Raw genomic sequence first — 17,026 nt, forward strand, 5'->3', positions numbered from 1 at the left:
CTATCACTGAGCAACATCCACAGCCCTACATTTTAAATTAAACTTTGTTTTTTGTCCTTTCTCCCAGATTCCTTCAAGCCTCCTCAGCGATCTATTGACAAGCCTTTTAGATTGTGTGTGTCAGATGTCTTCAAAGGTGAGTGCTACCTCTGCAGGGCTGCTTCTTCATGGCCCCTTCCTTTCCATTCTCTTCTGTCTTCCTTCCTTGGACTAAGTCTTTGTACTTTCTTCAGATTCTCCTTTCCCCATTTTAATATAAGGATGAGTGTCAAATTAATCTTCAATGCACAGTTCTGGTCACTGAGCTTCTCTGCCTAAAAAGACCTTCAGTTTACACACCATTTCCCATCTCATACTTACCTATTAGACATAAGAAAACCTTATTCTTTAGCTAACCTTGTATTTTTCTTCTTCAATTAGATCCTTTTAGTTTCCATATCTTTCAACCAAACTGGATTTTTCACTATTTCTTGAAACCTAGGATCTTTATTGCCACTTTGTCTACCAGTGTTTTCATGTTTTGGTGTTTTTACCTGCCCATTTCCTTCCCATCTGTAGCAGTCTGGGAATGGCTAAGAGATAGATACCACACATAAATATTAAGGGAAACTTACTATAGAGAATTACTAATTATGTTAAAAGAGTAATCATAAGATATAAAGAAACCCTAAGTAGCACCCTAGGGCAGAGGAAGGACAGACTTAGAAGAGGTTCAGACTGTGATGGAGAAGGTATTGTATTCTCTCATGAGGAAAAGGGTTTCTGTTGGAGGGATGGGCTGGTTATGAATAAAAACTGAAATTTATATATCAAAAATAAAGATAAAAAGGCAAAATTATTTTTGAAGCAGGGGAATGACCAATTGAACTGTCCAGAAGGGTCTAGCTGTAACCAAGGAAGGAGCCTGCACTTCCTTTATTTACAGTGGTACACAGATCAAGGGGTCTGGTAGGAGCCTCTTCACAAAAAACAGGGCAGGGAGTGGAGGTAAGCAAGCCATTTGGTTCTAGCAGGTCGCTCCCACATCCAATTCTTGTATTTGAACTTGAGCAGTGAGATAACAGGGTAACCACGTGACTTAGGCCTTCTAGAACAGTCAGTATCCAACCATGAGTTTCTGAGGCCAGATATTCCTGGTTAATGGCTCAAACTAGCTTGGTTCTCCTAGGAGTCATGGATGGCTTCCTGCAGTATTGAATACCTAAGAATATATCTAATGAAATATATACAAAACCCTATCTAGAAAACTATAAAATGGTAACAAACATCTCAATAAATACACACACACACACACACACACACACACACAGGATAATCAATACTGAAGAGATGTCATTTGTCCCCCAGATTTCCATTATCACAGATCAGACAGTTTAGAGTGGATTTGGAACTGAGTAGCAACAAATTGATAACTGGCAGCTCACCCACACACTTACCTAAGGCATTTTCTCTGTATCCTCTAACACTGCATTTTAAAAACAATATTGAAATTGTTTCTATACTGTTTATTTCACATAGATTATGAACTCCTTTAGGGCAAGGAGTATTTGTATCTGTAGAACCCAGCGCAGTACCTTGCATATCTTATGTGTTTAATAAGTGAATTTAAAAAATGAAAAAAAAATGAAATTGAAATGTATCATTATAATTACTAGCTTACAGTGCTGTAGTAGTAGAGGAAATAAGTTGCAGTGGTTTCCAAAATGCCCATTATCTATTAAAAATACAAGAGGTATTTACTTTGGTTTAGTTCCTATTTGCTGACTCTACATTCTAAACTCCTGATTTATCTTCAGTCTGCTTACTAGCTACTGCCTGCACTGCTCCTCTTGGTATTTCAGCTGGTTGGCTGCCAAAGTCAGTACACATTTTCCATTTCTATCTTGTTTGAATTTGTCATTACTTCTGATGCTGGTAGCCACATTACCTTGAAACTTTTCTCCATTAGTGTTTGTAACCTGTTTTCTCCTACTAACCTGTCTGACCCTTCTTTAGCCTCTGTGTGTGCTCCTCATTCTCTGACTCTGAAATGGTGTCCTATTACCTCAGTCCTCTTCTTTCTCTGCTCAGATATTCTTCAGGAACTGATGTCCTTAAGTTCCTATCTCAACCGCATCTTCAAGCTTTCTCAAATCTCCAATCCAAACCTGCACACACATGTGGCTCACCACAGCTGGACATCTCCCCAGGAGTGTGCTGCTGAAATTATCATTCTCATGGAACATGGTGTGATTAGTGCTCCTTAGAATGCAACTTTGCCACCTGTATCCCATAGACACTTCAAATTTGCTGAGGCTAAAATAGATCTTATGCCTTCATTTCCTATCTCCTAGTTAATGTGTCATCTTATCAGATTTCTCCATTTTTTCCATTATCCTTTACTTAATCACTCTAAACTTGTTATTTTTTATTCTCAAATTCTTGAATATATTCCTTTTCTATAGTCAGTGTGTACATTTCCATCAGCCTCTTTTCTGTCCCCAAAATACCATTATGTTACTTCTCTGTTCACAATTCCTTATTGACTTTACATTACTTAACTGCAGGATGAAATTAAAACCCTAAATGTAACTTATGAGGCTCCTTTATGATTTCTCCCTTGTCTCATGTCTTGCCTCTCCTTCATTATTCCATATTCCCCCTATAAACAATACACATAGCTTTTAGCATGGTTTTGGCTTTGCACATTCAGTTTCCTGGGTTAGCCATGTTTTCATTCTTCCCGATTTATACACACCAGCTGCCTGGTAAACTCTATTCTTGCTTCTTCAAAGTGCACAGGTAAAATGTATGTTCGTCCCCATCATGATTTTTTTTTTTTTTTTTTTTTTTTTTTTTTTTTTTTTTTTTTTTTGATGCTGGGGATTGAACTCTGGGCTTATTGCAAGCTAGGCAAGCAATCTACCACTTATCTATACTTACAGTGTGCTATCATGGATTGTTTGATGTACCTTTTTCTCTTTATTTTAAATAGCTTTTTTTTTTTTTTTTTTTTAGTTTACTGTATTTGTTTTTGTCTTTCTTTTCACTGGTAAATTACTTACAGGTAGGGTCTTCTGTTTTTATTTGTCTGTTTACCCCAAACTTGGCATAAATACCAAGGTACCACTAGAATATTTGAGAAAGGAATGCATCTCCACTTTTTGTAATGTAAATATTTTTATTTGCAAGAAAAAAGTAGAGTGTATATGCCATATTTAGTTGAGAGTTTAAAATTCTGAAATGACCATTGCTTAATTAGTCCATTGAACTACTGGTTTTATAAAACTACATGGTAACTAAATATACTAATTATCAGAAAACTGCTATATAAGATTTTTACGTATTTTGCAGATCAAGGATCAGGATTTTGTGTTACTGGTAAAATTGAAGCTGGTTATATTCAAACTGGTGATCGACTACTAGCAATGCCTCCTAATGAAACTTGTACTGCAAAAGGTATTCATCTGCAGGCTGCTTTTGCTAATTAAGCCTTGAGACAGCAAATTTTTTAAAAAGTAGTTTAGTTCTATCTCCAAAGTAAATAACCTCTTAGTGAAATTGTAACTCACTGTCAAAATGATACTAACTGTTGAAGATTAAGATGTGAAAACATTAAACGATTTTTTTCTGTTGTGACTGTGTAAATGTGTACATATAGCAGTCTAAATGTGGTAGCATTCTGTTTTTGACAGTGATTCAAGAAACTTGGCTAGGATTGAACCAGATGTGTAGCCACCTGACAGATACATTTAAAATCATATTCTGTAGAAAAAATTAAATCTAAACCCAACTTGACACTAATTCACTAGTTTAAATTGCCATGGAGATCTGTGTTTTTCCATGATGGTTTATAACTGTCTGTCTTCTGCTAATTTAGCTTTTCATGCAGACATGTTATTCTTCTCCTAATTTGGTTTAATAGTTTATAGTTCTGAATTTATCTTAATCTGACTTCAGTTTATAGTTTTATATCCAGAGTTGCAACTGACTAGTTTATAAATTTGAATATATATTTTGTTTTAATTTGACTCTACTTTAAAGCAGGTATCTTGCTTATTAGTAGAAAGTAATGAATACGTTTAGGTAACATATTTAACCTATATTTAAAGCTAGGGATATGAAATTTCTGTATTGATTTAAAAAAACTGTCCAAGGTCTCTATAATTTTAAGTACAGCTTACCACTTTCATTTTTTAAAAAAAAGTGATTTAGAACTATATACTATGTGAAATACTATTTTTATATCTCTGTTAATGAGCTTTTTTAAGAATATGAATAAATATACATACTATGTATTTTTTAACTATATTTTAAATAATCAGCAGTTAGGAATTAAGACCATGAACCCAAAATTATCCAGACCTTGAGATGAAGTCTCTTGTGACTGCTACAATTCTTGGTGATCAGTGAAAGGTCCTACATTCTTACTTTTCCTTCTCTGTCCCTTTCCCACAGAAAAACTCCAAGCATTGCCTTGAATCAGTGGTTCTTAAAGAGAAACCCCATCAGAAGTACTGGGGGAGAAATGCCTACTCCTTGGAGCCTCTCTCATAACAGTGGGAGGTTCTCAGCCCTCAGTTCCAGCAGGACTGCTTTGCTTGTTTTGCTTAATTGTTCAATGCACCCTTTTTGTTGAAAACTTGAGTGCTACTGTGGCTTTCTAATTGGTAGTATCCCAAAAGGTAGACTTGACTAAAATAGCTACCTCATATCACCTTTTTATTTTATTAAAACATCAAGTGCATGGAGTATTATAAAACAGTCTCTTCTTATAATGTCTGGCCAATGAGAAAAGTCCTTGGAAAACAAATAATGGGATGGTCTACATGATTGGGGGAAGGAGGTTGATAGGAACTTTACCAATAAATTTAACCCATAAAGTTAGACAGTGTAGGGTGTCCTTAAAAACCTTTGACTAAGGTTGCTGAGTATTGACCTCTGGTACTGCTTTCCAGGGCTACCCTTCAAGGACTGTGTCTAGGTAAATAGCTTTCTATCTCTAGGTATAGAGCAATACTAGGGATCATTTTTTAAATTAAAATTTTTGACACTATTTCCTTAATATCTTTCTCTTCATATAACCAGTGATTAATGTGCAGACTCTGGGAAGAAGTTCTCCTCGAGCCAGGTGTAGTTAAGGGTCCTCTGAGAGAACCATTTGAAGTTGTTCTGACTGAGCAGTTTGCCCCATGAATTACTTAGAGAACACATGCTATAGTTTGGGTAGTTGTCTAATTAGAAGCAAAGCTCAAGAGAATAAAATACTACTGGACATCTCTGCCAGTCCTGTCTTTTATGTCCTTTAGGGATAATTTGAACTTTTTATTATGCCTTCCTCTATAAATATAATAAAAATAATGGAGTGGGGCCTGTTTAATGACTGTACCTTCATCGTGTAAGTTAATTTAAAAATCTTGATAAAATAAGCAGGAAGTCAGGCTTTTATAAGTCACTTTATGTTTAGGGTGGTGTTCTAGAAGAGTCAAGTCTAGAGGAAGTGTGTTTTCCTCAACGCTCACAGTTATATTTCTCACTCTCAGTCCATTCATATTGAAAATGATGAGTAGTGACTGATGAAACACAAACCAGCCAAATTCTTCTTGGTTGTTATGGTTCGGTGTCGAGGTGTTTCACTGTATGCTTTGGTTCTTACTCATTTCCAGGAATCACGCTGCACGATGAACCTGTTGATTGGGCGGCAGCAGGCGATCATGTTAGTTTGACTTTGGTTGGGATGGATATCATCAAAATCAAGTGAGTAAGAAATAAGTTTAAGTAACTATCACTTTGGATAAAGGACATCAAAACACATAGATTTCACGATCTGCCAGCTCAATTTTGAATTTTGAATTTTGGCCCAACGTAGATGTTTACAGTATTAGCAAATGCTACTTAAAATTGGAAGTAGTACTTGTCTCCATACAAACTCGGCATGTTGATGAAAAAAACTGTAATGCATAAAGTGTTGCTTTAACCCTGAAGAGAGTATTTAGGAAAAGTTCCTACTTAATCGTTCTAGTTTTTTTTTAATAAATGTTTTTAGAGGTACTCCTATTGGATGTAAATTTACTTGTCCTCCAACTGCCCTCCCTCATTTATTTATTTTTTGTTGTTACAGTGTTGGCTGCATATTTTGTGGCCCCAAAGAACCCATCAAAGCTTGTACTCGTTTCAGAGCCCGAATCCTCATCTTTAATATAGAAATTCCTATCACTAAAGGATTTCCTGTAAGTTTCAAAATACTTTGTTTTTTTAATAAATTCAAAATAATTTATCCAAAAAGTAGTAACATTTTATAAGATTCGATCTATATTTTCAATTAACATCTTGTTATTCTCATCTAGAAAAACAAAGTTAGAATTCCAAAGTCATTTTTATTTTGATCCTTGAGACTGAGTACTTTTTCAAAGAGGCATTGAGAAGATATTTCATAATCAATAAGATGCAAACTGATGATAATAACTGTATTTGGAGATAATGATAGATCAGTTTTCACTGTATGGTAAAGTTTACGTAGTATTTTTGGACTGGAATTTTCTGGCTTTTTGTTTTGTTTATTATGCTCTTTCTAGTGCTTCTGATTATAAAAGCAATGGATTGTTTTAGAAAGTTTTAGAAACCACAAAAAATGCAGGAAATATGAATGTTCTGTAATTGCATAATAATTAGTATCGACTCTTTACATTTCATTGTATTTTCATATGTGCATATTATCCACCCACTATATGTACATATTGATATTTATGGGTATATCCAAGTCTTCATTAAGCTGTAGCATTTGAGCAATAAGAAGGGAATTTTAATGCCATAATGTTACTAATTCAGGAAAGATACTACTTGTGACTAGTCTGAATGTCTTGTTAATGTGCAATTTATTTTTCCATAAACTTAGGGCCATACTCCTCCATAGGTTGGTACCTTGTTCTTATGAGTTAACAGACAAACCTTTTCCTATTAGACTTATTTTTTCTGATCAGCTATATAGTACAGATTTTGCATTACAATGAAAAATGTTTCTCAGTGAAATTGTATACTTTGCCTTTTAAAATAGAAATAGATTATTTTCATTTGATACATCTTTCAAATAAAATAGTTATAGTAATTGACCTTTTGACTTTTTAAAATTAATGTTTTAGAGGTTGGGTATAAATCTATTTAGAAAATTCAAATTCATCTTAGATTCTACTACATTTGAGATAATCATGTACTTTACTTATCATTCTTTAAATATTTCTGTGTTGATGATATAAAATTATATTTATAAAATACCATTTAAGTACCTTATAGTCTGCATTTCTTCTGTACACTAAAAAAGGAATAAAAGCATCTCACAAACATTATTATAGTTGAAGAGCTTAAATTTTTAATTATTTAAAATTTATATATCAATGGTCAAGTAACTGCAAGTTAATTGCTCTTGAGCAAGTAGAACTCATTCATAGAAAGCAGTGTGTCCCATGGTAGAGAGGGTAGTTGCTAAATATACTCAGCGATAATATTTGTCAATGGAGATGTGGAGAGGTCAAGAAGTCAGTAGTCACTTTGAATAGTAATGCTCTCTTCCTGTTTACAGTAGTTTCTTAAAATTTGGCATGAATCGAAAGTTTTTTGGCATAGCTTTATGAGATTCTACTTGAGTAGATTGATTCACAAATACCATGATGACATTTGATTTAGAAAAAAATGGTTGTATTTTGTCAATCAACTCACTCCCAAGGGGGAAAAAAACTTCCAAAGAACTTTTTTAACCAAGAAAAGGAATCTGCTTTGTCCACTTTCTTGTTTCTCATCATCCTGTATTTTTCATTTTGTGGGGGGCAAACATTAATTTTTTTATAATAGCTGAACTAATGAGTGAAAGTGGTATCTCCTGGTGATTTTTATTGCATTTCTATAATGATTAATAATGTCGAGCGTTTTTTCAGTGCTCATTGGCTATTTATGTATCTTTGGAGAAATATCTGTTGAAGTCCTTTTCACATTTTTGAATTAAATTATTTGGTTATTGTTGAATTAAGGAATTCTTTTTTGTTCCAAATATAAATTAGTTATCAGATATATTATTTTAAAATATTTTCTACTCATCTATGGGTTATCTTTTCATTCTCTTGAATGATATAGTGTCCTCTGATAGGCTGAAGTTTTTAATTTTGAGTAAGTTCAGGTTTTTTTTTTTTTTTTTTTGTCGTTGTGCTTATGGTTTGATGTCATGAGCTTTTGCCCTGTTTTCTTCTAAGAGTTTTATGGCCATTGATATATTTTGAGTTAATTTTTGGATATGGTATTAGGTAAAACTTCACCTTTTTTTTGCATGTGGGTATCCAGTTTTCCCAGCACCATTTGTTGAAAAGACTGTCCTTTCCCTAATGAATGATTTTGGCACCTTTGTTGAGAATCTAATGACTGTATATTCATTGATATTTGAAAAATATAAGTTACCTAGAGGTTTAAGGAAATAATAGCTTATTTTGCCACTTAATGTTATTTAGATCATAAAACACTAATTTGGTTCTCATAACTCCATATGAAGCAGAGTTCCTCCCTGAAGCCCTTCAAGCCAGTATGTCTCAGAATTTATAAATGTTAGGATATTAGAAAGGTAAACGCCATGTGTATATTATGTAAAACACCTAACAAAAAGTGAGACAGCATCTAGTACTCTATAATGAAACACATTAATATTCCTGCACCAAAACTTATTAACACTATGTGAAATACACAGGACTCTAAATTGCCTTACTTCAAGTCCAGTTTTGCTGCTTAAATATATTTATAACGGACTTTGGAAAAAAAAAAAAAAAAACCTTTAGGTTTTCAATTTTTTGGAATTATAGGTAAGAGATTGTGGAGCTGTGTCAGTATTGTCTTCATTAACACATAAGGAAATGGAGACTCTGATTGTAACTATATGACTAGAAGTAGTTCAGCCAGGGCACATTATTCATCACTTTCATTGTGAAATCCAGTACTTTTTTCCCCCTTGTTACAATGTGTTGCAGGTTGCTTTGAATTATAGATAACTTTGTTTGTATATAATATGAATTTAAATGTCAAGATAGGATAAAACCACTTCTCTTTTATTTTAAGCATGCAGATTCTTTTCACTTGTATTTTGTTTGAGCTACTCTTGGTAAGATGCTGTGGAGATAAATAAAACCTAAATACATTCTGCCACAACCATTCTTTATCCATCCTAGTTTAACCATGGAATACACACATAGCTCAGCTGAAGGTAGAAGGAACTTAATTAGGTTTATATGCCTCTTTTTTTTTTTTTGGAAATTTGGCAAGCCATGAAGACCAGTTTCTCTTAGTCACATCTGAGCTGAATGAAAGGAATTCTGCTTATATATCTAAGTTGTTATGAAAGAGATGTTTCTTAGATATGTAGACTCAATAGTGTAGTATATGAGACCCGAATTCACTGAATACATGAAAGTATTTCTCATCACTTTAGCCTGTGTTTTGGCATACCCCCCCCAAGAGTCAATTATTAATTTTTTGGAACCTTTGTAGTTTATAATCATCAAGTGCCATTGAAAATGAAAGCCAGTTTCCATTTTTGGAGTAATGGTGCTTCAATTGTGCCTTCATTTTTTTTTTTTTTTTAATCACTTGATTTTTTAGAAAAGTTTCCAAAGTCTAGGATTGCACATTCACAGTTCCCCTTGCATTTGTCTTTTCTCTTTTCTTTCTCTTGTCTTTTTTCTCTTCTTTTTCTCTCCTTTCTTCCTGCCTTTGTTTCCTGGGGATGGAACTCAGGACCTCACACATGCAAGGCAAGTGCTCTATCACTGAGTTACACCCCCAGCCTTCATTTCTGATTTCTAAATGTGCAAACTATTTTGACCAGGAAATTCCAGATTTGAGGTGTTTGTGTTTCGGCAATCAAATAGTCTGAATTAATGCTTATGAATCAATTAAACTTTGATAGATTTACTATTCCTGGGAATTTGGTCTTCCCACCATACTCAAACTATAGACATATTACACACTCACTATTGCCTATAATATGAATGAGGATATTTGGCCCATGTTCTGATGTCTAAGCCTTAACTTCCTTTTTATAAAACAGTTCCATTTATGTAATTTTTATAGGGCCTTAGCAGCTGAATTGGGGAAAGCTAGGGACTTGTAGTTCTAAAATGGACGAAAGTGTAAAATTCAGCTCTTACGTATAGTACCATGGCCCCATTGAATTACATTTCTTTTTCGATATTAGTTTTCCTTACATGTAAAACATGGACAGTTATAGCTAATATATAATCCAATGTATGGTCATCAGTTAACTGATTGTTTGCTGTGTACTCAGAACCACTTTAAAATGCATTATTTGAGATGGGCTCAGTGGCAAACACCTATAATCCCAGTGGCTCGGGAGTCTGAGGCAGGAGGATCTTGAGTTCAAAGCCAGCCTTAGTAAAAGTGATGTGCTAAGCAACTCAGTGAGACTCTGTCTCTAAATAAATACAAAATAAGGATGGGGATATGGTTTAGTGATCAAGTGCCCCTGACTTCAAACCCTAGTACCCCCAAAAATAAAAAAAAAAATAAAACACATTATCTGAATTTCCTCATTTTAGTATAAGGAACCTGAGGCTAGAACTTTGCAGATAGAGAACTGTTAAAGAACTTGCCCCGAATGAAAGTGATTTGAACCCAGGTCTGTTCGACTTTCAAAACCTAATTAAACTTACATATAAATAATATTAAATAGTGTATATGAATCACATCACAACAATTCTTGGCACTCAGGGGAGCTTAAAAATTTTATTTTTCTTCCTTCTTATCTCTATATTTATAGTAGCTTATTCTCATTACCTAGTAGTGAATATGTAAGATTAATTGCTGCTAAGACTTGGACAGATCCTAATCCAAGCTAGAACATAGAGTGACTATCTTTAGATAATAGACTTTAAGTATATAATATATGTATAATTTGGGTATAGCAGAAAGAGCAAATTCCCAGGAAGTAGTAAAGTTATTAAAGTTTAATTGGTTTGTAAACACCATATCCCCATTTCCTCATTTTTACAATGAAAGAACAGTTGGGGAACATCTACTGTTGCAAGGACTGTGTCTCATCATATTTAATTCTCATCACAGTGCTTTAAAAGACTACTGCTGTTACAAAGGGGAAACTGAGGCATGGGCTGATTAAAAGGAAAGAGTTCAATCCCAAGTTCTTTCCGTACTACTCTTTAGTAATAATGACTGTATATCAACAATATTAATTGTTCTAAATGATAAAGTCTCTTTATCTTTACAGCAACCCTAAGATACTATCATCCTCCACTTTTCAGAGGAGAACCTGACAGGAGGGTTATGCAGTTTACTGAAGTTTACATAGTATTAGAGGGATAGACATTCAAACTGCCTCTCAGGACAGTTTCTCCCTTAGTAAGTTAAGTGATTACAGTGGTGGGGGGGCGGTCTCAGGCAACTGGGGGATGGACTGACTTTAAGTAGCAGCACAGAATCGAGCATAGTTAAATAAAAATACCAAAGAGAAAACCAGAGCTGCTGTGGTAAATGCTTTTTCAGTGTTGCAATTTTAATTTTTATTTTTTTAAGGTGCTGTTACACTACCAAACTGTCAGTGAACCTGCTGTTATAAAACGATTGATTAGTGTCTTAAACAAAAGCACTGGTGAAGTCACAAAGAAAAAGCCTAAGTGAGTGTTTTAATGCAGAAATCATAAATACTAATAATTTAAACGAGTTCCTTACAAATAAACTCATTTCTATAATATTTGAAGTAACTGAAATCCATTTTTACTTGTTTTAGACAAATTTGTAATGACTAAATTAAGACAAGCATAGCAATAAATATTTAATCTGCTGTTTCTGTATGAATGTTAGAGGTAATTATTGTAGTGCATGATGGTGGGGTGTAATTTGTAAGTAAGAAATACAAATATAAATTTATGTATCAAGCCCTAGACACTGATGATGTAAAGATAAGGGGACTATAAAAACTGGTCTTGTATTTTAAGAGATGAATTTGAATTATGTCTAGCCACTCGTTCCACATTTCAGCTTTGCACTTTCCTGAACTGTCTTGTCACCCACTTGAGCTCATGCCCTATGCTAAGAAGAGAGTCATCCATCTATATAATCTGCATTGCCTCTTTTTTCCCATCTGGAAAGTCTTTTCTGCTTAAAACTCCAGATGGAGCCTACAGCTAAGGTGATCACCACCATTTTGGTCCTCTGATTACCATTGACTATCTAGGCCTACATGTGAATGGTTTCCCTTTGACTGAGATAAATTTGGAATTTTTCAAAGGAAATAGTTCCTAAGAAACCAAGTACTGTAAATAAAAACAAAATTCAAAAGATTAGAGATGAGTGCTACAAAATACAGATTTTTTAAACTAATTCAGCTAAAGGCTAATCACAGTTTGGCTTGGTGCCTTGGCTTTGGGGTTTTCTTCAACCTCAACCCTAGGGGGAATCCCACCTAAAATCCCCTATTTAGTCCTTCATTGTTCCTCACCTTTTGCACCTGCTTAAGTGGCCCATGGTGGTTAGTGGGTTAATGGGTTGGCTGCAAGTAGAAGAGAATCTTCACATTGCTCCAAACCCAGGGCCTGCTTCTCAGAAGGGAAGAGCCTGCCTCCTCCTTTCTTGCAGGTTTTGCTTCCGGCATTAGTGTTTTTCCATCATGGCATGAGAAATGTGGTCTCTCTCTAAGACCTACATTCTTTTTCTTTCTCTTTCTTTTTTTCAATTTTGGGGATCAAACCCAGGACCTCGTACATGCTAGACAAACACTCTAGTACTGAGACGCCTCCCCAGCCCTTAGACTAACATCCTTGAGGATGACTTTTTTCTAGGCTCTACCATGAATGCTTTCACATGTTTTATATCCTCAACAATCATGTGAAGCAGCTAGCAAGGTGATGCAGAGTTCGCAAATAGTGAAGGCAGGATTCTGGTCAACTCAATTGTTGTATATACATTATATTTTTTGTGCTGGAGTCAAGGTATTTGACTCAGAAAATTGACTTGGAGAATCTTCAATCTGACATTGGCTTCTCGTTTCTAATCCTGGGTTTTCCTTTGCCTGCTCCTGTTACACTGTCGTAGCTGAGTGATGCTAGGGTTTAACGTATTGTCATACTAGTTTTCCCTATCATCTACATGTAGCTTTGTCCTTTTATTTTACATAATAACCATTTGACCTTTCCCTTTCATTCCATTTCAGATACATCATAGACACAATTGCTTTTTGCAGAATGGAATTGAACTGTATAGAAACTGAATTAAGCATGAGTCATGAATAATTACATTTTATCCTTCCTGAAGAATTAGACTTTGGACTGAAATCATCCAAAATCAGTGATTGGAAATTTTGGTGTTTTTTTTTTTTTTTTTTTTAAAGTAACTTGTTTGGCTTAGTCAGACTGTCCCTGAACTAATCTTTCAGTAGGAGTGTTTTATTACTTCTATCCTTGACCTTCTATAAAACATCAAAATTAAATTAGAGGACATTTTCAAAGTATCCCTTTTTCGGGTTGTACCTCTTTCAGTAAATCTGGATGGGACCCATGCCAGGGATTTTGTTTACTTATTTGTATAAAACCATTTATAATGTGGCCTGTGCCCTGTCCCCTTTCATTTCCTACAAATAACATTCCATATATAATTTTGTCCTGAACCCCTGCTAAGGTACCATTGTTCCTAATGTGGGGAAAGAGGTGGGGAAGAGTTTGTCCTCTTTAAAGATAACTTCTTAATGGGGGAATATGCTCAGTGGTTAGAGTTTGTGCTTAGCATGAGCAATTCCCTGCACCAAAAGACAAAACAATAGATAACTTCCTAATGTACATTCTGCAAATTATAATTAGTGGGAAAGACACAGGGCCTTGTGATTCTCTTTTAAAATGCAGATACCTCCTTATAGTATTAAGCTTTAGCATTACTTTATGAGATAATTAAACATCTCAATTTTTTTCTTCAGGGAATGAAAAGGAAAGCCTTGATTAGGAAGGGATTTGAGCATTTTATGTTATAGTAGTCCTTCAAGGTATAGAACTTTATTTGGAAGATTGGTTCCAAATACTTATATGAACTACCTAATATATGAATTACCTAATATATACAAACTACCTAATGCGTCTTAAATTTAGAACCACTCCTCTCATTTCTTTGAAGTAATCCAGAAGTATTCAAATGCATATATTTTCCTTTTAAAATCTATACACACACAGACACAAAAAATTTTCTTTTGGTTTTTAAAAGTTTGATTCATTGATTGAATGTGAAACATTCATTTTTCAGGTTGTTATTACATTTACTCATATGTGTTGTATGTCCATTTGTTCCTTTATTCCTCTTTTCTTAAAAGGTTGTTGACTAAAGGCCAAAATGCATTGGTAGAGCTACAAACACAAAGACCAGTAGCCCTCGAGCTCTACAAAGACTTCAAGGAGCTGGGGCGGTTCATGCTGCGCTATAGTGGTTCTACAATTGCTGCTGGGGTCGTCACTGAGGTATTTTCAAGTGACTGTTATATATACAGGGTTGTGTTGTCTTTTCTTTTTTACCTTTTAAGGATGATGAGATTTTATGGTTTAAGGGGACCACAAGTAAGGCATTAGAACCAGAAAATGAAATTGATATTAAAAAAATTAAAAGAACAATGGGTAGATGATGTTTGGTCTTAGACTTTCTCATAGTGAGACTTCAAAACTATGTTGTCCACTGGTGACATTGCTCAAAGTTAAAATCTGTTGAAAAATAGGTGTGTAAGAATACAGTCCAAATTGGAATATAGATTGGAAATTAAGTGACTTGGGAGTAGTGATTTTGTCTAATTGAAGAGCGCTTGTTAAACTTTTTTCTTTCACTAAGTCTCAGAGCATTTGAAATGATTCATTCACAAAGCTTAATTAACGTATTAGCAAATAAATTTTGGAGAAAATGGCAAGAAATGAACAAGGAAACTAAAATAATTTAAATTTTCTTGCACATTATTATAATTAATATGAATCATATTTTAAAGGGAACTTTATTCATATGATTTGATTATTTTCTGCATAAAACTATTATAATTCAAGTGGATACATACTTTGAATACAGAGCTTTAAGTTGTGTCAGAATTCAGTGACACATGCTTTGCATAAAATATATGTGGTGGAGGGCTGGGGATGTGACTCAGTGGTTAAGGGCCCCTGAGTCCAGTCCCTGGTACCAAAATATACATATGGCAATGCAAAGAACAGGCTCTGGAGTTAAACTGTCCATTTGTGTTATTGCCCTACTGACTTCTAGTAATACATTTCTCTCTCAGGTTGTCCATATATAAAATTGGAGTAATGGTTTTGAAATGAAATGATCCATACAAAGTACTTGGCACAGTAATTGGCACTGCATTCAATAATATTAGCTAATATCATCATTGTCATCAATCTCATGTGTAATCTGTAAAGGCATTCTTTATAAAAGTACATTCTAAAAATGTGACAGTTTCTTGTGGAAAATAGTGGAGAAATTAGAGTAAAAATCTTAAAAACAGCCTGACCGTGGAAAGGAGAAAAACATTTTAGAAAAAAGAAAAAAAATTTCCTCTTGATATTACAGTCATTTTACTGTCATTTTCTCTTTTTTATTGTTATTCTCATTAATATGATTCACTAAATTATAGCAAATATCTTTTTTTCCCCTTTACAGATAAAGGAATGATGTTTCTGAATTTCTACCATGTTTCCAAATGGAATGAAATACCTAACCACTGACTTTAAAGAATCCTGTTATGAAGTTAAAGAAACAATGTGCAATTGATATTTTTTTAATGAGAAAGAAAAATTAAAGCTATAAATAGCTACAAAGAAGTATTAATTATCACTCCTGCAAAATTTCAAGCTGCCAACGAGAAAAGAAAGGCTAATATTGCACTTTCATTTAAAAACCCATCTTTCATACTTGGCAAGTGGATTTACTTTGCTAAGATTGTTGGGAAGTATCAGAAATAGTATTAGAAGATATTGAAATTATCATGATATAGACTCTACTTCCAGCCAAATCATAAACTATTTGCAGTTTTCTCTTTTCATTCAATTTTACTGCACATGTTTTAAGGAAAAGAACAAAACTGGGCTTTTGATGTAGTAAATATTTGAGTTAACCTTTTTTTTTAGTTAACGCTAGGATTTGCTGAAGGCTATAGTAAAGGTATTTTTTGTTGAGCATAAAAATATACCCCCTTCAGCAAGTCAACTTTTGAAAGTATAGTTTTGAATTAGTGGAAGCTGCTCATTTGGTGACCAAGATTTTATTTAAGTTGTAAAGCCAGCTAATAAAATGCCTTAGTTTAAGCATAATACAACATGTGTTTTGTTCCTTAGACGTTTATGAGTTCTCTGTGATTATCATGAAATATGACTTGGGGGTTTTGTGGGATCTTTCTCACCTGAGTTTCCTGAATCTTTTTCATGAATTCTTGCTTTTTATCCTAACAACAAATCAAATTTAGTCTCACCCATTTGTAACCACAACTTCATTTTCCCATTCTTACTGTTAGACTTAAATATATGATAACTATATCTCTATCCTACATACCTTAGAGATTATGGTCCTCTATGAGTAAGAGTCATGTTTTTCTGCTTATTTGACAAGTCTTTGTTGGGCTGCCTCCCAGGTATAAGGAATGTTAAAGTAGATTTTGTCCTCTACTAAGCCAGAGACTGATCTGAGGGACTATTTATGATAACCCTTTTTTGTTGTTGTTAGAAAATGGTGTGAGTTTGTACAGTGGTAGTGTACCACATTCAACAATGTTTCTTCTTAATTGAAGAATAACATCCATATAGTAAAGTGCACAGATCATAGGTGTACTGCTTGATGGATGATCACCAAGTGGACACATCTACATAGTACATTTCTTTACTGAACAGTGTATTGTCACTTCAGAGTAATTGTGCTGAGCCAAGAAAATGTTTTATTTAGATATTATATAAATTAGGAATTTAACAGATGGATATGACAGAAACCTAGCAAAGTGACTTAAACAGCAAAGAAAATTTTTTGACTGACACGA

The 17,026-nt window shown here is 34.1% G+C and overlaps 1 protein-coding gene across 1 annotated transcript in view; it reads left to right on the forward strand.

Annotated features, from left to right (window-relative positions):
• The window catches only part of HBS1L (HBS1 like translational GTPase), an 89,439-nt gene extending 73,579 nt beyond the window's left edge, over positions 1–15,860 (forward strand). The window contains 7 exon segments of the mRNA XM_079147111.1: positions 68–136; positions 3,334–3,438; positions 5,646–5,736; positions 6,101–6,209; positions 11,557–11,657; positions 14,336–14,480; positions 15,661–15,860. Coding sequence (XP_079003237.1) covers positions 68–136; positions 3,334–3,438; positions 5,646–5,736; positions 6,101–6,209; positions 11,557–11,657; positions 14,336–14,480; positions 15,661–15,672 — 632 coding nt within the window. The 3' untranslated portion in view covers positions 15,673–15,860.
• Positions 15,861–17,026: the final 1,166 nt, after the last annotated feature.

Source organism: Sciurus vulgaris (genome assembly GCF_902686455.1).
Source record: "Sciurus vulgaris genome assembly, chromosome: 7".
NCBI classification, from domain to species: domain Eukaryota; kingdom Metazoa; phylum Chordata; class Mammalia; order Rodentia; family Sciuridae; genus Sciurus; species Sciurus vulgaris.